This window comes from Xenopus tropicalis, chromosome 6, assembly GCF_000004195.4.
Source record: "Xenopus tropicalis strain Nigerian chromosome 6, UCB_Xtro_10.0, whole genome shotgun sequence".
Taxonomy (NCBI): domain Eukaryota; kingdom Metazoa; phylum Chordata; class Amphibia; order Anura; family Pipidae; genus Xenopus; species Xenopus tropicalis.
The window spans coordinates 76335288-76355889 of record NC_030682.2 but is presented as its reverse complement, the minus strand read 5'-3'; the positions used below and the strand labels follow the sequence as shown (position 1 = coordinate 76355889).

The following is a 20602-nucleotide window of genomic DNA, read 5'->3' as shown; positions in this document are numbered from 1 at the left end:
ACATTAAATAGGTGAAATCTGAAAACTGCAGTCCCCTGGTGACCAACTGTGAAGAGTACTGTGAGAATGGCAGCAGGTTGAATTTCCCCATTGAAAGTCAATATGTAAAATCTGATTGGCTGTTGGTAGTGGGTACTTTTCCTAACCCTGAACCGCAGTTACCTGGTGACTAACTCTGCAAAGTTTGGGGACCATAGTATTCATATTTAAAGAATGGCAGCAGTTTAAATTTAAACCAATGAAAGTCTTTAGGTGTTGTTGGCTCCACCTACTTTTCTGAACTTGGAACGTAGTCACCCAGTGACAAACTGTGCAAAGTTTGTGGACACTGACATTAAAATTGTGAGAAAGACAGCAGTTAAAATTTCCCCACTGAAAACAATGAAAGAAATGTGATTGGCTGTTGTTGGCTCCGCCCACTTTTTCTAACCTTGAATACGTAGTCACTCAGTGACTGACTGCAAAGTCTAGGAACCCTGGCATCAAATCAATAAAATTTAATAGCTGAAATTTGATTGGCTGATGGTGGCTCAGCCCACTTTTGAGCATCCAACAAATATCATATTTTCATTCAGGCTGACCCCATGACTATGTGATTTAAGTTTGGTGAGTGTAGCCTCAAAGCTGTAAGAGTGGCAGCAGTTTAAATTTCCTCATTAAAGTCAAGAATAAGCTGAAGTCAAACATATCGGAGAATAACAAACATATTATATATCAGCCACTATAAGAGGGAGTTGTATGCACAAAAATATATGCATTTTTCACATTAAAATGTACCATTGATGCATGAGCTGCAAGATGCTGTGCACAGGGGCTCTATGCTATCCCACATACACAGCTATAAACTGCTGCAAAATCATTTGCAATTGATGGGCTTAATATAATGCTTGCCCATATGATCCATTTTTTTACAGGGAGAACCCCATTAAAAGGCAAAATTTTGCATTGATCAACCACGGACACAATTACGCTGGAATTCTACGAGAAAACAATGCATTGAACTGCACATGTAACACTTATTATCTCTGTCATACTTGTTTTAAGTAACAAAGGTATACCTAATTTAGCTGCAGGTAGGTACTGGAACTTCCCCAGCATGCATATTTTATAAATATTAAATGTAAGTTAGTATTACTCTGCCTTCTTACCTGCTTCGATAATTGTTCCTCACACAGTTTGTAGAGAGTGTAAAATTTGCGGCTTAGGATTTGGTTATCCCGGAAGCCAGCACTTGCAAGCTTCACCCTCATTATTATAGCACGGTCTGGAACCATCATGGCCACTGTCCGAAACTGAACCTTCAGATTTTCAGGGAGTTCTTGTCGCCCTGCATAACCTGGATTCTGTAAAACATATCAGATTGAAGAAGAATTCAAATAGTTTTAGCAACAATGATTAAAAGTACAGGGAAAAAACTTTTTTTTTGGTGGGGGGGGGAGTCTGAGTTAATGAATTCTCAACAGCCATGGACAATGTTAAATAATGATTTTAATTAAATTGATCATAACAGTTTGTGCCCTGTATATTTGATTAATATTAACAATGACTGAACAGAGCAATATGAATCTTGGATGTTCTTTCCCCTGGGAAAACTCAGCAGTTCATACTGATCAATAACAATCCATATCAACTACATAATCAAGGAAAAAAACAGTCATTTGGGGGATCTTGACCAAATCAAAATTAATTATTGTTTGTTACTGTTCTCTGGGGTGAGGGTCCAAGATTTTCAATTTCCAAAGTGATCAATCTAATTTATTGATCTATCAATAAATTGCCTGGCTCAAAAAATAAGCAAATATAGAATAACTAGGTATCCTGAAAGAATATAAAGTGATCCTAGCTCAGTGATCCCCAACCAGTGGCTCATAAGCAGGATGTTCTCACCAGCCCCTTGGATGTTGTTCTTAGTGCCCCCAAACCAGGTAGTTATTTTCTATCTACAAAGGAATTCTGATCAAATCCATCAAATAAACCTATTGAATCAACAGGACAATTCAACAGATTTAAGTCAAACTTCTGATTTATCTTTGGTCACAGTCTTCAGTGCAGCTATATCTTAGACCTCCCCCATAAATGATCTGAGCTATAATAGGCCATGGGCAGTGTTTCTATACCTTTTCCTGTTCCATCACTATCAATATTGATTCTAACTGAACAACAAACATGTTTCCTTCAAACTAAATTACATAACTTATAACTAATGTGTTTTAAAACAACCAAATCGATTTTTTATATTCATGAACAAATCCAAAAATCAAAACCACTAAATAATGATAGATTGATCATATTAATGTTAAGAAGATATTTCACCTAGTGGGGGGTTCTCATGTTGCTTCTGTCTGTAACACCATGAGCAAAATATTTTAATGTTTTCTTTTGGTTCCTTCCTCTAGGCTTACAGTTAATATTTCTATTGCCATGCAATTTAAATGTGTCATTGTGAAGTTGGTAGCAGGTTTTTATCAATGTTTAAACATTTGTGGCTATGCAAACCCTCAATGGAAATTTGTTCTTCTGGCAGCAATGAATGAGTGTGTGGTATTCACCAATAACTGCATCATAATTTAATTGAATCACTATGCAGCATTTATTTGACACACTCTATGCTTTTAAATAATTTAAAAAATGTGTCCTGGGAACTGGCCTTGAGAGGCTAGTTTGGTCTGTGAAATATAGATTATTTAGATTGCCCTGCTAGAACCTGCTGTTGATTGCTACATTGTGACTGATGTTGTAACCACAGGGAATTTGCCTTTGTTGAGTGCATTTTTAGCATGCTGCTTTGAAATTTTTTTTGTAACAATAGCAGTGCTGAGTTTATTGCAGAAAAAATCATTTCTATACCAGCTGGATATCAATACTAACAAAGCTGCTACAGTTACATTTCAAACTTGATGGTAATGTACAACATACAAATTGTATATGTACATATATATACCCACCAGAGAGTAAGAATGTGGCTTCTATTGCTTTTATCCTGTAATTGTCACAAATTTTACATTGTAAGCAATGCAGTAAAAAAAACACTCTCTCCTGAAAGTAGCGCTGTGTGTAATAGCTCACACAGTCATGCACAAATCACTTACTGCTTAAAGGGGTAGTTCACCTTTAAATTAACTTTTATATGCTATAGAATGGTCAGTTCTAAATAACTTTTAAGTTGGACTTTATTATTTATAGTTTATGAATTATTTGCCTTTTTTCTTCTGACTCTTTCCAGCTTTCAAATGGAGGTCACTGACCTCAGCAGGCAAAAAACGTTTGCTCTGTGTGGCTACAGTTGTACTGATATTGTTACTTATCTTACTACTCAGGCCAAAGGGAGGCGAGGTGTAGGTCTTTCCACTGTCAGTCAGATGCACAACCTAAGGCTAATGTCCCATTGAGTGAGTCAGTCGTCTGCAATATATCTCTGCTACTTTGGGCGACTAACCACTCCGAAATGCCTTTCCACCAGCAACAATAGGAGTCCTGCAGGCAACTTTGTGTGAATTCGTAAAGCTGAAGCAATGTGTAAGCCTTTCCACTGGTGACTCCTATTGTTGCCTTTGGAAAGGCATTTCGGAGTGGTTAGTTGCCCACTGTAGTGGGCGACTAACTCGCTCCATGGGACATTAGCCTTAGGTTGTGCATCTGACTGTCAGAGAGGTCTTGCAAATGCTGTCCCATAGTGTAACATTAATACTGCACTCTTAAAGCAAAAGTAACACCAACAAATTTTAAGTAATTAAAATATAATGTATTGTTGCCTTATACTGGTAAAACTAGTGTGCTTTCTACAAAAATGCTACTATAGTTTTTTATATATATATATATATATATATATATGTAGATAGAAGTTAGGAACCACAGGCACTCACGTATAAATCACTAAAATTGCCTGGGTGCAGTCATCAAAACAGAAAACAGTTGAACATGAAGAAGCCGCTCTCACAGGTCTTATGTATCTTAGGTACATAAGACCTGTGAGAGCGGCTTCTTCATGTTCAACTTCTATATATATATGTATATATATATATATATATATATATATATATATATATATATATATATATATATATAAGCTGCTGTTTAGCAAGGGTGCAGTCATTTAAGCTGGAAAAAAAGAGAGAAGGCACAGGTTACATAGCAGATAAACTATATACTTATCTGCTAAGTAACCTGTGCCTTTTCTCCTTTGAATGGCTGCTCCTATGGCTACACAGAGCCTTTGTTTATATAAACTATAGTAGTCTTTCTAAAGGAAAACACACCAGCTGCAGCAGTGAAAGGCAACAGTACATTATATTGTTATTACTTTTATACACTTTAATCCTTGCTATTACTACAGTAAATATTTTATTTCAATTTAAAACTGACTCCTGATCTAATATGTTTTTTTGTTTTTTGTTTGTGAGGAAGGTAATTAGATTACCAGAGATATGATATGCCCTTTCCATAATGAACCTTTTTTAATAATCTATCTAGAACCAAACAAGGGTGTAGTTTCAGTTTGCCCTATTAAGATCAAGAAGTAACAACAGCTATAGATTATTTGCGACATGTTTAGCACAAGCCCTATTCATTGTACACATATAAAAATGGGCGTATACTGTCCCTTTCAATGTCTTATGGTGTTGTTAAGTGTAGCTCGAAAAGGTGGTATGCTGCATGTCAGCACTCTAAGGAACTTGTATTCTGTTTTACTATATTTAGCATATGTTTAAAAACATCTGAGTCATCTGAGCATCATATCTGTATCCTGTGCAATAGTTATTAATATTAATCATACAGGAGTTCTATTTCCAAATTCAAGATGAAGTGAATGGGAATCTCACATTGTTACATGCTCCTAAGCCTAATGAAGCTGTTATTTGTAGATCAGCTGTACGCTGGGAATTACACATCAACCTCAATCTGATTGTAACACTATTATAATTCAGTGCAAATTTATGCAACTTACCATTGTTAAAAATATACCAAATTCTCTATCCATATCAACAACATCTCCGTCTGTGAATATAAATTGTGACTTCTTGCTCTTCTTGCACTGCAGTACAATGTAAATCTGCTGAGCAGCCACTGACAGAACAGGCAGCTCAATACGATTAAACTCATCAAAGCAGCCCCATGCACCAGATTGTGCTAGACCTGTCCCAAACAGAACAAAGACTACAGTTAGCAGTTAATGCAGATTTGTACTATTCTCTCACAAGTTATCATGCACACTTTAGATCACAGCTAATATATAATTATTTTTGCATTTTTTAAAAGTAAAGACCTAAGCAGTCCAGGTTGATTATGGGGCCATCTATATGTGACATAATACTATAAAACTGATTAATATATAAACATATTGGGACAAAGAGGTGACAGCTAATAAAAGACAAAGACCTTGATATATTGCAAAGATTAAACCAAAGATATACAAAAGTCATTCAAAGATATCCCAAAGCCAATTCAAAATAGTTTTTTCTGAAGCAATCTAATGATTAACGCATAGAGTAATTAATGCGGGGTGATAACCTGAACTGGATTACTGGCTGCTTAGGTGGAGTATACAGTATATTATAAGAAGGTTCAGACAAACACTGATTCACTATTAAAATCCACTGTTAAGTCCAAAGTTAAGTCCGCTAAAGCTTTGGACCTTTGTTTTTTACTGTTCTATTTTAATTATTGGACAAACACCTAAGCCTATCTGCTGTACAGAGTAGGTTTAAACAGGATATTGCATTTTTCAGCATAGGTCAAAATTTTTGAATACTCTCCACCGAATAAACAAACCATTACTTTCACCATAAGACCTCAGAGTGCGGATTCCTCCTTTGTTGTGAAATAATATGGGGGGTACTAGGCATTCCTGGTGCATCCCTCTAGATAGGGTATTTAGATTTTATAATGAAGTTACTGGTAGCATGCCAAGTGGAAGAGACCAATATGTTAGGCATCTCAAACCTATTCAGTGCAATTTTTTTATAAAATAAAGTCCTTGAAGAGCCAATGTGGTGAATAAATCACCTGTAAAGATGCTAACGGAACACAGCACATCACTCCATAAAACAGAGATTGTGTATAATTTGCATCTGTTTTAAAATCTATTAAACAAAAAAACATTTAAAAACTGTATGACTAAGATGGCAAACCAGGGATAGTAAAATGCATTCAAACCAAGGGAATCTCAGTAAAAGCATCTATTTGAGGATTATTTTTATTGCAACATGACCTTGAACAGAATCTTTTTGCTGTTCTAAAGGAAATGCTTCACTTAAGCTTTTAGTATTTCATTCTCCAGGAGCACTACATTTTTCTTGCATTAGGATTCAGACTACATCCAATTAGAAATGATTGCAGATGGTTGTTAACTCCTTAATAACGTTGCAGCTAATGTTGCTTTTATAGGAAATGTTTCCCATTACTACTGGGACAATAATGGTTCAGCCTGTGTACTATAAGTCATATGACTTCAAAATATGGTTGAAGAAATTAATGCATATTTTACAAAGAAAAAGGTCACCAAAGAATTAGACATTCATAATTATTTAACAGTACTATTTGCCTTCATTTCAAAGTATTTTTTCTCAAGAATTACAGTGACCCTAAACACAGGTATATTGTGATATTAGATTTATTATTTGATGCTTCTATAAAGCAGGGTCTCATATTAAACTTCTGTACTTTATTGAAAGAAAAAACTCATAAAACTTACCTTATGTAAGGCCTTGTATATTTCAGTGTAATAATGCACAATGCATTTTTCATAGAGGAATTATAGCATGTGTGTATATTTTAGGAAACCAAGATCCATCAATTTAAATTAAATTAATTACATTTCTGCTTGATGTGTGACTAGTCAGCAATTAATTTACATGTACAAAATAAAGGAAAGACCTCGCACTACCACTTTGTGTATAGGGTGCTCAATGTGTAATAAACATACAAATCTTAACTTTACTCCAGAAAACACATATCAGTAGCTGGCACACCTACTATGATAAAAGAACTAATCTTTATTATAACTTTGACTAAAAACACTGTGTTTTTAGTCAAAGTTATAATAAAGATTAGTTCTTTTATCATAGTAGGTGTGCCAGCTACTGATATGTGTTTTCTGGAGTAAAGTTAACAATTAATTTACATATGACAGACTGGCTGCATTTTTATGTAGCAATGTAGTATGTAAATCTTAAACACTGCCAAAACAAATTCACTCGGGGCTGCCCAATTTGTTAGTGCCAAATTTCTTTTAACCTGGGTTGCCAATATGTTAGTGCCCAATTATTTTTAACCTGGGCAGGTGGTCCTCCTGTAAAAAGCAGTTCTAGCCATTAAAGGACCATTGTAGCTCAATCTACGAGGTTTTCCTTGGATAACAAACTGGCAACTCACTGGCAAACTGGCAACCCACAGTGAAGTTGGCTTTTCTTTTTCTTTTCTTGTTCACCTTTGAGCTAACTTTTGGTATGACATAAACAGTAATATCCTGAGACAATTTGAAACTGGTCTTCATTTTTCATTATCTGTAGGTTTTCAAATTTCAGTTTTTGTTCAGCTGCTCTGCAGTTTGGAATTTAAGCAGCTACAGTACATTTAAGAGTTAAAATTACCCTAGCAACCAGGAAGTGGTTTGAAAAAGATACGGGAATATAAATAGTAGAGGACCTGAATAGAAAAAAATAAGTTATAAAAAGTAACAATAATTATAAAACTGTAGCCTCACAGAGCAATAGCTTTTGGCTGCTGGGGTCAGTTACTCCCATTTAAAAACTGCAAAGAATTAAAAAAAGAAGCAAAATAATTCAAAAACCTAGCTACCTAACTCAATTATTATCATTTGGTAATTAAAGAGATAAGCTGGCTACCTGCCCCTTGCACAGATATTTCTGTGGAGGATAGACTACATTACCAGGATTTCTTTTCTGAAGCACTTGCTTCCGCTGGCAGTGGCCTGAGTTCAATAATGTTTATTGACAAAGATAAAAACTTTGTTGTGTTTAGAGGAAACATATTTTATATGGTTGAGCAGACCCAAAATGAGAATAATATTATAGAATATTACCTCCTCTCTCCCGTCTCCTGTAGGGATGTAGCGAACCTAAAAAAAAAAGTTCGCAAACTTACGCCAAAACCCGCGAATATTCGCGAACTTTGCGAACCCCATAGACTTCAATGGGAAGGCGAACTTTAAAACCTAGAAAAGTCATTTCTGGCCAGAAAAATAATTTTAAAGTTGTTTAAAGGGTGCCACGACCTGGACAGTGGCATGCAGGAGGGGGATCAAGGGCAAAAAATACTTTGTTGGCACAGCGTTGCGCAAAAAACGCAAGCTATTCTAGCGAAAATACACGGCTTTTTTGCTATGTCGCGCTAAACACCATGAAAACGGGATTTGCGGAAAAACGCCATGTGTGACTTGTGCGGCGTATTGTACAATACTTTTGCGACGATAGAAAATGCGGCGGAAAACGCTGCGTGAACCCAAACTGCGAACATACGCTGAAAGTTCGCAAACATACGCGTTCGCGAACACCCGATGTTCGCGCGAATTCGTTCGCGCCGGTGGGATGGCACACGCAGCGACGCGATTTCAGGAAATCGCGCCGCCGCGTGTGCCATCCCGCCAGCGACTTACATGTTCGCCGGTGGGATGGCGGGTCATGGCAACTCGGGGAGATTAGTCACCCGCGAACATGGAGTTTTGTCGCGGGCGACTAATTTCCCGGTGTGCCAGAGGCCTTAGCAAGAATTCTCCAGTGTATTCTACCTTCTGGCTGTGGACCAGGAGGAAGAATATATCCCTAACTTTGTTTAGCAAAATAAGTTAGAAAAAAATCAAATCTTCTTCCTGTCTTTCTCTACAGTAGTGTTCACATAGTTAACATTTCTGAGTTTCTTGGTTAGTACATTATTGTGAAAGTGAAGGTGTGCTTTAGTGCCAGGTAACATGGAAAGGTTACATGATTGCTAATTGTGCAGAAGTACAACACCTAATTGTATGTAAGGCACTCTGGATAAAGTGGGCAAGTTCTAGTGCACTCAACAATCATATGCATAGATATGGTACTTTAGGGTATTGAACCTATCAACATTATGCTCATCTTATCTACATTAAAAAAACATGTACACTTCAAAAACAGGTCTGGGTCCTAGGAGAACCAAAGAAGGTTTTGTTCACACAATTGAAAATATATCATCCCTCACCTGTATATACTGCATTTCAAACCCACGTCTTTCTCTACAGACCAGCAAGGATAATCTGTCCTGAAATTAGGGACCCCAGGTGATATGAGGGCTTTTAATTACAATTATTAATCAAGTCAAACAAACAAACCTATTATTTGAACTCTATACACTAAATTTTATTTGCATCAGATATTTTGTTCTCTACTGCCATCTGCTGGTGCTGTCTTTATAGCTAATGTGAGAGCTAAGATTAAAGTCAGCATTTGGTGTGAATATGATTTTTGTGGATAAATTATTCAATGTTACTTTATCACTCTGTAAGAATGAGGCCTACCAAGCAATATGCATAGTCCTTTAAAAGGTAAATCATTAATGTAAATTAAACCTAAACCTCATTTCTGTTTGTATGTTTTATTATTTTTTTGTTATTTATTGCTGTTTGTGTTTAGATTTAAAAAGGTACAATACTTAGATTAGGCTTTAAGCTCTGTGTAGAGGTATTACATTAACTTTTATTCGTTTGGGCACCTAAAATGATGTTATTTTTCATTTTATGCCCTCAGTTTCGTCTAGGTGCACTTTGGTAACAAACACATATAACTATATATATATATATATATATATATATATATATATATATACTGTATATGCTTGTGGGTATACTGTGTGTGTGGTAGTTACTTACTTTTTGATCCAACCCTACTCACACCTACTGGGTAAGTTCCAGTACAGACCTTTAGAATAAATGCGGGTTATGCCATATGAGAGATGACTGGATAAAGGTTTTTGAAAGAGAGGTTATGTGACGATCAGCATCAGGTATTAGCATTGCAAACATCAGACAAGAACAGGTGAAACAACTGTAAGAAGTGTTCTCTGTTGCTCTGTTTTATAAGACAGTACCTTGCCACTTAGAAACTTACTTGGATTCTTATTCCACCTTAATCTGCAGCAAACTCTTTAAAGCACTCTACCTCAGAGACATTTTCCTGCAATTCTGAAGCCTTAATCTATTTGTCTTCACAGAGAATGTAATTTTAATAAACCACTGAGTAATCATGAACCATAAAAGCTTTTATGAAAGAGTAATACCCTGTACCACTTCTTTGCATCTGTGTCATTTTACAAGGTTTTACCATAGCAATTGTTTTAGTCCAAAATTCCAAAACCAGTACAGGAGTTGTAGTTTGCAGTATATGAGTAGTGTTTATTTCAGCTAGATATAACTTTAGTGGGATTTCATGCAAACTTTCCAATCCAAGTATGCAGAGTCCTGTCTCTACAGTTTGCTACAGGTATAGGATTTGTTATCTGGAAAACAGTTATCCATATAATGTAGCCTGCACTTAATCCTACCTAAATTGCATGTATCCATTTTGGTGGCAAAACAATCCTATTGCTTTTATTTAAACAATGTTTAAAGATTTTTAGAAGACTTAAGGTCTGGCGATCCAAATTACGTAAATATCCCTTATCTGGAAAAACCCATGTCCTAAGCATCCTGGATAAATGACCCTATACCTGTACTAAACATTTAAAATTTAATTCTAATTATCAAAATGGGAGCAACACCACTATCCTCTATACCACTATAGTTTAACTAGTGGAATCAATACATGCCTTTGTATATTCGACCAAGCCCTCTGTAGTCCATCTGGTCAGAGCAGTTGAATACCACCACATACTTCCCAAGACATTTGCCCATGTCCTTGGTGGTCTCTGTTTTTCCTGTGCCAGCAGGACCTGCTGGTGCTCCTCCCATGCTCATTCCCAAAGCTTGAGACAGTGTGATGTAACATCTGTTAAGGGCACAAGACCAAGATTACCTTAATAATTTTAGAATTCCAGTTCATATTTATGTAGTTTCAATAGTTTTAAAAAGGGGTTGAATAACCAAGTACAATTTCTCAAGTACAAAGTCTAAAGGGCCCAAGCAGACCTGAAATGTTGCTGCGTTCATGTCTTTTTTTGGAGTATAGAGCACTAATTTCACATGACATAATTTACTGAGTGTCTCAGTTTTTTGGATCTATGCTCTGGTCTATTTTCTGCAGGCAAAAATTAGAATAGTTGAAGGCACTCTAGGTTAAGATACACTTGCCCTTCAAATAATTTTACCAAATAGAAAATAGATATAGGTGCTAAGGTTTTAAACTCCCCCCAATAGAGGATTATATACACAATAACAGACCACATATTAACCTTGCAACCTAAAAAAAACATACAGTGGTGGTATTGCAGTTAGAAAATTTTATATAAGATTACTGTGTAACAACCATTCCGTATTCATAAAATATACACACAATATATCCCCCAGTATAAAAACAAATACATACAACCCAGCAATAAATAGAACAAAGATGAAGACAGATTCTCTGGATGAGAGAACACCCCAATGTTTTGGCTCCAACACCTTTGTCAAGGTAACTCTCTTGCAACATTGTTTAATTGGTGCATGTATAATAAAATAAAACCGATAGTGCTTTCAATAGTACCTACATTTACAAATACCCTTAACAGCACCTGCATTTGCTTTTATAGTGCAAACTGTTATATTTGGGTTTGCAACCAATTTAAATGTATTTTCAAGATGCATTTAGATAGAGAAAAATGCCCAGTGACTTTAATGCATTTGAAATGAGAAAAAAAATGCACATTTTTCAGCAGTTTCACAAATTTTTCAGCAAAGCGAAAGACAGTTTTGTTCATTACTACTATTGTCTACTTTTGTAGCTGTGACAAGTGGCAGTGTGTCATTGCCTTTACGTCTGTACAAGTTATTTAGTTTTGGTACCGGTTTGGTGTTAATACATAATACATGCTTCTTTGTTGCTCTTCATATCTGTCTGGTTCCTGGTTCTCTGTGCTGCTCACAAATCAGTGAACCACGACGCAGAAAAATTGTGAGGAAAAAGTCAGTAAAAAGCAGCTTTAACTGTGATTAATAAGGACAAAACTTATTGTCTTTATGAAGGAATTAATTTCATATAAAAATAAGTTCCCCATTTGTTTTAATTCTACCATGTACACATACAATAAATGTATAAAATGTACATTAAAATGATATGAATACAAAATTACATAAAAGTGCTTTCACATGGGGGTAGCACAGATGGTATGTAGGATTTCCCTAAATTTATAAATATCACTTACTGTACCTGTCAGTCAGTGGGGTAATGACCAGCCTGTCAGTACAGCCCAAGTATTCATTGCAATAACTGAATTCCACATCTGTGATCTGAATGATACATTTGTCTATATCTTCAATAAAGTAAAATCTGGACTGTTTTTGCCATTCAAAGTCTGATGCAGATTTTATATTCATTCGAACCTGTAAATCAAAACAGTACATTTCATGTTGCAGTACTGAGAGGAGCCAGCAGAAGACATATACCAAATCTAATATGCATGGCATGTTTGTTTGCTAGTTGTAAACTCCTTTGTTTACTGGATTATAACTACATAGTACAGGTATGGGATCCCTTATCTGGAAACCAGTTATCCAGAAAGCTCCGAATTACGGAAAGCCCATCATCCATAGACTTCATTTTAATCAAATAATTCAGAATTTTAAAAATGATTTTCTTTTTCTCTGTAGTAATAAAACAGTACTGTGCAATTGATCCCAACTAAGACATAAATAATCATTACTGAATGCAAAACAATCCTGTTGGATTTAATTAATGTTTTATTAATATTTTAGACTTAAGGTATGGAGATCCAAATTACGGAATGACCCCTTATCCGGAATACCCTTGGCCCCGAGCATTCTGGAAAACAAGTCCTATACCTGTATGTTTAACAGTGTTTCTTTTATTAATGTATGAGAACTAGAGATGTAGCGAACTGTTCGCCAGAGAACTGATTCGCACGAAAATCAGGTGTTCGCAAGTTCGCAAGTTCGCGAACTTTTAGCGATGTTCGCAATTTTGGGTTCGCCTTAGCTGGAGCCAAATTTTGACCTCTCACCCCAGAGCCAGCGGATACATGGCAGCCAATCAGGGAGCTCTCCCTCCTGGACCAGCCCCAGACCACTCCCTTCCATATATAAACCGAAGCCCAGCAGCCATTTTACATTCTGCCTGTGTGTGCTTGATGAGTTAGCATAGGGAGAGAGCTGTGCAGGGGTTTGAGGGAGAGTTTAGGTAGCTTTGCTGACTAGTAATCTACTTTCTACTGCTCTGTATGTAGCTGCTGGGGACAGCTGTCCTGCTGATCTCATCTGCTGTAACCCAATAGTCCTTGTAAGGACTGCTTTTATTTTCTGATTACTGATTACAACAATGTATTTTTCAGAGAAATGTTTTCCCTTGATCCCCCTCCTGCATGCCACTGTCCAGGTCGTGGCACCCTTTAAACAACTTTAAAATCAGTTTTCAGGCCATAAATGGCTTTTCTAGGTTTCAAAGTTCGCCTTCTCATTGAAGTCTATGGGGTTCGCAAAGTTCGCAAAAGTTCGCACTTTTTGGCAGAAGTTCGCAAACGGGTTCGCGAACTTTTTTTGTGAGGTTCGCTACATCCCTAATGAGAACAAGGGGCTTCAGTCTAGACACAATATCATATAATTCATAATATGTTTTCAGATGTGTTGGCCATGTGTGAGCACTTAATGTAACAGTAGCACCAATAAATGAAAATGTATTAAATAATTAATATATTAGGTACTATTGCCCTGCACTGGTAAAAGTTGTGTGTTTGTTTCAGAAACCCTATAGTTCATATAAACAAAGCTGCTGTGTAGCCATGGGGGCAGCCATTCAAGCTGGAAAAAAGGCACAGGTTACAAAGCAGATAAGCTGAGTAGATTCATTGCTATAGAGCTTATCTAGTATTTGCGATGTAACCTGTACCTTTTCTCCTTTTTCCAGCTTGAATGGCTGCCCCCGTGGCTACATGGCAGCTTTGTTTATATAAACTGTAGTAGAGTTTCTGAAACAAACACACAACTCTTACCAGTGCAGGGTAACAGAACATTATATTTTAATTCCATTTTATTCTACCACTTTAATGGTATATGTGTTATTATTTAAAATATCTGTACCAGATCATCAAAGATATCCTTCTGGTGAACATGAATGGTGATCAGAGTCTCGTACTTGGTTCTTTCCATCCTTGTCAGGTCACGAGTTGTCATATCAATCAGGTCATTTAGCAAATCCAGGAATTTCTGGTTAGTTGTTTGCATAACCTTTATAAAATGGCACATTAGAAAAAACAAATGTTAAATTCATGAACGCATAAACAGCCACCGTAGAAGAAATGCTCTAGAAAATAATATTGCTTTGTTTTTTCTTCAAGGGACAGTAAAGTAATATCTTCTTAAAGGAGAAGGAAAGGCAAAGTCACTTGGGGGTGCCAAAATGTTAGGCAAGGGACTTTAACCGCTTACCTTGTACCCCGGGCTGGTGCCCCTGTATGGGGTACCTGGAGTGCAGCGCTTCCTCCTTCCTGCTTCCATTTCCGAAAATGCCAGCGGTTGGCGCATGCGCAGTAGAGTGAAAAGCTGACTTTTCTGTTAAAGTTCGGCTTTTCACTCTACTGCGCATGCGCGCGCAGGGAACCAGGAAGGAGGAAGCGATCGCTGCTACCCCGGGCTGGTGCTGTTCTCTCCGAGCAGGGGCACCAGCCAGGGGTAAAAGGTAGGCGATTAAAGTCACTTGGGGGTGCCTAACATTTTGGCACCCCAAGTGACTTTGCCTTTCTTTCTCCTTTAAGCAAGTCCTCTAGCTTATTTATTTGAATTGGGGTTACCCTAGAAATTATGCTCCACTATAATATAAAACCGTTTCAAGCCGTATGCCATATGAAACAAATTTTCTGAGCTGAAGATACTATCACTTAATTTGTTTCAAATTAAGCTAGAAGTTATGGTAAAGTAGCTCGGAAAATACAGCATAATAACAAATGATTACATCAGGAGCAGGGCATTGGATACTGCTTCTTTATGAAGAACTGGCTATGGTTGTGAAACGTAGAGTTTATCCTTGGATGTCACAGATTTCACGCTTCACACATGGACATTTAACTGTTTCTAACTCGTTTGCATGCATCATTTCCTGCAAATAAGGCTTTAATGGGGGAATGTAATAAGTCCTAAATCGAAAAATAATTCTCACAATTAAGAAAAGAAATCGGAAATTCGCAGTGCAATATTCTTCATTCTTTACCTATTGACTTTTGCACAACAGGAAAACCACTAACTCACAGTGATGACACCCCTGCCCCTACCTAAACTAACAAACAAGATTCTTGTGACTACTAACAAGACTACTACAATACTCCTATAAACAAATACAACACTTGTTTTTTATATTAAATATATTTTTATATCCCTCACCAATCACTTTCTAACAGAATCAATCACTTTCCTACATTCTCCTAAGGACTGTTGCAAATCTGTAGATGCTGTAAAATGTAGATTTAATTTACAAGTAGATGACCACCTCTACTAACTATTCCTCCTTCCTAATCCCCCTTTTTCCTGCCTTAATTCTTTTGATCCTGTAACTGCCTCTGATGTCTCCAGGTTTCTCTTGCCATCACCACTCACAACTTGGTCACTTAATCCTATACCATCTTTTCTATTCAAACACTGGACTTTCGACTCCTCATGGGGACTCCTCTGGAACTTCAACATTCAATGAAATAAGCACTGTGTCAAGCATATCTTCCTAGACAATACTGCCAAATACTATCCCAACTCTTAGCTATGCCCACATTCTATGCCACCTAGGTTACTGCAACCTACTTACTGGTTTCCCTACTGCCTTCCTCTACTCACTAAAGTTTTTCTGCTACTAAATTCAGCTACTAGTATCTTATTTAATAGAGTACAGACCCCTCCACTGCTGAAGTCCTAATCATGGTTACCCATTAAGCCAGTGATCCCCAACCAGTGGCTCTGAGCAACATGTTGCTCACCAGTACCTTGGATGTTGCTCCCAGGGGCCTCAAACAGGTGCTTATTTTTAAATTCCTGGCTTTTGGGCAAGTTTTGGTTGCGTAAAAACCAGCAGATGTACTGCCAAATACATAGGGTAGATTCATGTAGGCTGCCAGTCCACATAGGGGCTACCAAATAACCAATTAGAGCACCTATTTGTAACCCTGGGAACCTTTTACATGCTTGTGTTGCTCTCCAACTCCAACAACAATGACTTCTTCTAAAGATTTTAAGCACTTCATTTCTCTGCTCGAAACTTGTGTCCTCACACATATCTGGCTGACTCCTCAGTTCATCTTAAAGCCAGCATCTGCTCACACCACCCACTACTACTGCTGTTTTCCAGTATAAATCTTTCTGCCTGGCTGCTCCTTATATGTTGATTGCAATCCCTGAATTCCCTGAACCTGCCCTCAGTCTCTAATAAATAAATAAAAAACTAACTTTGGAGCACTCGCATAACATGTGACCTAGAATGTGTAGTCATTTATTAAAAGATCCATATTGAAAAAGCATGAATGAATAAAAATGCAAAAAGAAAACAAAAACCTAAAATTTTAACTTAAAAACCCTCTAAAACCACAAATTAAATAAACGTGACCATGACAGCTTTTGATGGTGTATTTTTACATTTCTGGTTTTCGTGGTTTTGAAGCATAATAAATTATTTAATAATTATTATAATAATTTATTTATAATAATTATTATTTATAAATTGTTTTTCACATTAAAACAATCGAGTTTTGGCACAAAAAATACAAATCACGGAATATAAAAATACGAACATTAGTAAATGCACCATATAGTGTTTAATCTTGGAAATAACTGTACTTTGTATATGTTCATATATTAACATAGTAAGTTAGGTTGAAAAAAGACGTACGTCCATCATGTTCAACCATAATGCCTATATATAACCTGCCTAACTTCTAGCTGAGCCAGAGGAAGGCAAAAAACCCCATCTGAAGCCTCTCTAATTTGCTGCAGAGGGGAAAAAAATTCCTTCCTGACTCCAAGATGGCAATCGGACCAGTCCCTGGATCAACTTGTACTAAGAGATATCTTCCATAACCCTGTATTCCCTCACTTGCTAAGAAGCCATCCAACCCCTTCTTAAAGCTATATAATGTATCAGCCAGCACAACTGATTCGGGGAGGGAATTCCACAACTTCACAGCTCTCACAGTAAAAAATCCTTTCCGAATATTTAAACGGAACCTCCCTTTTTCTAAACGGAGTGGGTGCCCTCGTGTCCGTTGGAAGGACCAACTGGTAAATAAAGCATTAGAGAGGTTATTATATGATCCCCTTATATATTTATACATAGTTATCATGTCACCTCTTAAGCGCCTCTTCTCCAGTGTAAACAGACCCAACGTGGCCAGTCTTTCTTCATAACTGAGACTTTTCATACCCTTTACCAACTTAGTTGCCCTTCTCTGGACCCTCTCTAATTCAATAATGTTTAAGCACTGGAGACCAAAACTGAACAGCATATTCTAGATGGAGCCTTACCAGCACTCTGTAAAGGGGAAGAAAAACACCCTCCTCCCGTGGACCTATACCCCTTTTAATACAGCTAAAATCTTGTTTGCCCTTGCAGCTGCTTCCTGGCATTGCTTCCTACAGCCACGTTTATTATCTATAAGGACTCCAAGGTCCTTCTCCATTATGGATTTGCCTAGTGCAGTCCCATTAAGGGTATAAGTGGCTTGCATATTTTTACATCCCAGGTGCATGACCTTACATTTATCCACATTAAATCTCATCTGCCATTTAGCTGCCCAGATTGCCAGTTGGTCAAGATCCTGCTGCAAGGATGCCACATCCTGGATAGAATTGACTGGTCTGCAGAGTTTTGTGTCATCTGCAAACACTGATACATTGCTTATAATACCCTCCCCTAAGTCATTTATGAACAAGTTAAACAAAAGTGGACCCAGTACAGAACCCTGAGGGACCCCACTGAGAACCTTACTCCAAGTAGAGAATGTAACATTAACAATCACCCTCTGTACCCAATCCTGTAGCCAGTTTTCCATCCATGTGCAAACGACTTCACTAAGACCAATAGACCTTAGTTTAGAAAGCAGTCGTTTGTGGGGAACGGTATCAAATGCTTTGGCAAAATCCAAATAGATTAAATCTACTGCATCCCCACTGTCCAGCTTCTTACTTACTGGTTAAGTGGTTCTGGTGGAACTGGTTAAGCACATCTGCCTTTTCTGTATCCGCTGTAACCATATTGTTATTATAACTCAATGGTGCCACACCCTCAACCTGCATCTTTTTACTATTAATATACTTAAAAAACTTTAAGCCTTCCGGATTGCTGTTTTACAACACTTGTTATAGTGTTTATATTCATTAAACAGAGCTACTGTCCCCTCTGACTTATTTTTAAATTCTTTGAATTTATATTAACCTTTCATTGTCCTTTAACACTTCTACTTTTTTTTATTAATGGAATAAATTGAGAACAGTAATGATTTAATATAATTTTAAATGACAACCATTTCTGCTCTGTGTTTTTATCAGAAAACATAATGCCCCAATCTATGCCCTGAAGTGCTGCCCTTATGGGGGTAAAATTAGCTTTTCTAAAATTCAGGGTATTTGTTGCCCCAGTGTAAAATTGTTTCCTGCACCAACAACCAACATCAAATACATTATGGTCACTGTTACCCAGGGGTTCAACCACTTGCACATTTCTTATACATTCTGGGTCATTAGAGATCACTAGATCCAATATAGCATGGTTCCTGGTTGGCTCCTCAACAACCTGTGACATAAAGTTGTCATGCAGCAAATTTATAAACTTGTTCCCATTTACTGTCCTGGCAGTACTATTGCTCCAGTCAATATCAGGATAATTAAAATTCCCCATTATTATCACTTGCCCCAAACTAGCAGCCTTTTCTATTTGCAACAGGAGCTGAGCCTCCTCCTCTTCGCTTACATTTGGGGGTCTATAGCATACCCCTACAATTAATTTGGTAGATTTTTTACTATCTGTGAGAAGCTCAACCCATAAGGATTCAGCTCCTTCTGTTACCCCCATCACTTCCTCCTTAATATTTGCTTTTAATTCCTGCTTAGCGAACAGACACACTCCTCCTCCTTTTCTATTGCCCCTGTCCCTCTGAAACAATATTAACTGCTCAGTCATGCAACTCCTTCAACCAAGTTTCAGCAATGCCAATCACATCATATTTCCGCTCCAACGCTAGTACCTCCAGCTCTCCCATTTTACCAATATTGTATTGAGTTCTGTTCCAATAATGTCTATTCTAATGTACAGCGCTGTGTGCACAAGTGGCTCTGTTTAAATAAAAATATGTATACATACATATGTATATAGTACACAGTGTACAGTAAGGATTTATTTTTGAATCACAAACAGGCTATGTGCATATAACTTGATGAATTTTATTAATTCATCCTCCCTTTCTTTTAACAGTGTGATTTCCAACACTACCTTTCTGTCTGTTTTTGCCATATTTAGAGCCTCTTCTGCATCTCTTGTCCAGATCATTTGAATTCCAAGAAGGCCAATTTGCGCAGGATACATTGTCTGGAAGTCATAAAGCTTGAATCCAGAATCACTTATTGCAATGGAAGCCTGTCTGATTATGGTATGAAGAGTCTTTTTAACTCCATTAAGCAGAAGTCCAAGCCACACCTCCACATTTCCCTAAATTGAGAAATACACTTCTTAAAAACCAAAAGAAACAAGGAAAGAAATAAAGAAATCAAAGAAGCCACATCACCCTTTATTAACAGTCTATGTTCGCCATACTGTCATTTTACCTGAGCATTTACTGGTTCAATGAGGTTGACCTTTTCCCCTTCTTGAGATTCAAAATATAAAATCTGGTCATAATTCTTTTCATGGAATCCCACCCTGTTAACATTGTCAAACAAACTTAAAAGATGTGCCTGAAACAAGAAAATGAAAAAAAAAATGAATGTAATTAATGCTTGATTACAGATATTTTACAGTTGATTTACTGACATGGGTGCTAAACTACACAAGTGCTGTTGTCTGCAGAGGTTAACTAGAATTTAGATTATTATAGTCTACTTAATGGTAGAAAATTAAAGCAAAGAACTGACTGGTTTTTATGCACAACAATACTTGTGCCATTTAGCATTTATATTAGTAAATCAGCCTATATGTCTATTAGTAACTTTAATGATTGTGTAAACAAATCAAATAAGCAAAAATATCAGTGCAATATGCAGATAGTGGAAAGAAATATAAATTTTCAACCTGTTAAAATTATAACTTATTTATTTACCCTATACAAATACCTGTTAAATCTAATTATAAAGTAAGCCATTGAATATTTTATTGTGAGCATTTAACATGCAGCATTTCCAACAACATTTCAATGAATCAGCCACTGGATCAATCTTTACATCTGCTGTGCAATCTTATTTTAGCCTATAATTACTGCCGCAATTAACTTCAACTCTTATCAATCAAATTAA

The 20602-nt window shown here is 36.9% G+C and overlaps 1 protein-coding gene across 3 annotated transcripts in view; it reads right to left on the bottom strand.

Annotated features, from left to right (window-relative positions):
* Positions 1 to 20602, bottom strand: part of LOC100488102 (dynein heavy chain 5, axonemal) — a 267205-nt gene that overhangs the window by 136639 nt on the left and 109964 nt on the right. For all 3 annotated transcript variants that reach the window (XM_031903513.1, XM_031903511.1, XM_031903512.1), the window contains 7 exons: positions 19919 to 20047; positions 19587 to 19802; positions 14207 to 14353; positions 12324 to 12496; positions 10786 to 10964; positions 4946 to 5133; positions 1149 to 1343 (listed from right to left, as the gene is read on the bottom strand). In XM_031903513.1, coding sequence (XP_031759373.1) covers positions 1149 to 1343; positions 4946 to 5133; positions 10786 to 10964; positions 12324 to 12496; positions 14207 to 14353; positions 19587 to 19802; positions 19919 to 20047 — 1227 coding nt within the window. The remainder of the gene's footprint in view (positions 1 to 1148; positions 1344 to 4945; positions 5134 to 10785; positions 10965 to 12323; positions 12497 to 14206; positions 14354 to 19586; positions 19803 to 19918; positions 20048 to 20602) is intronic.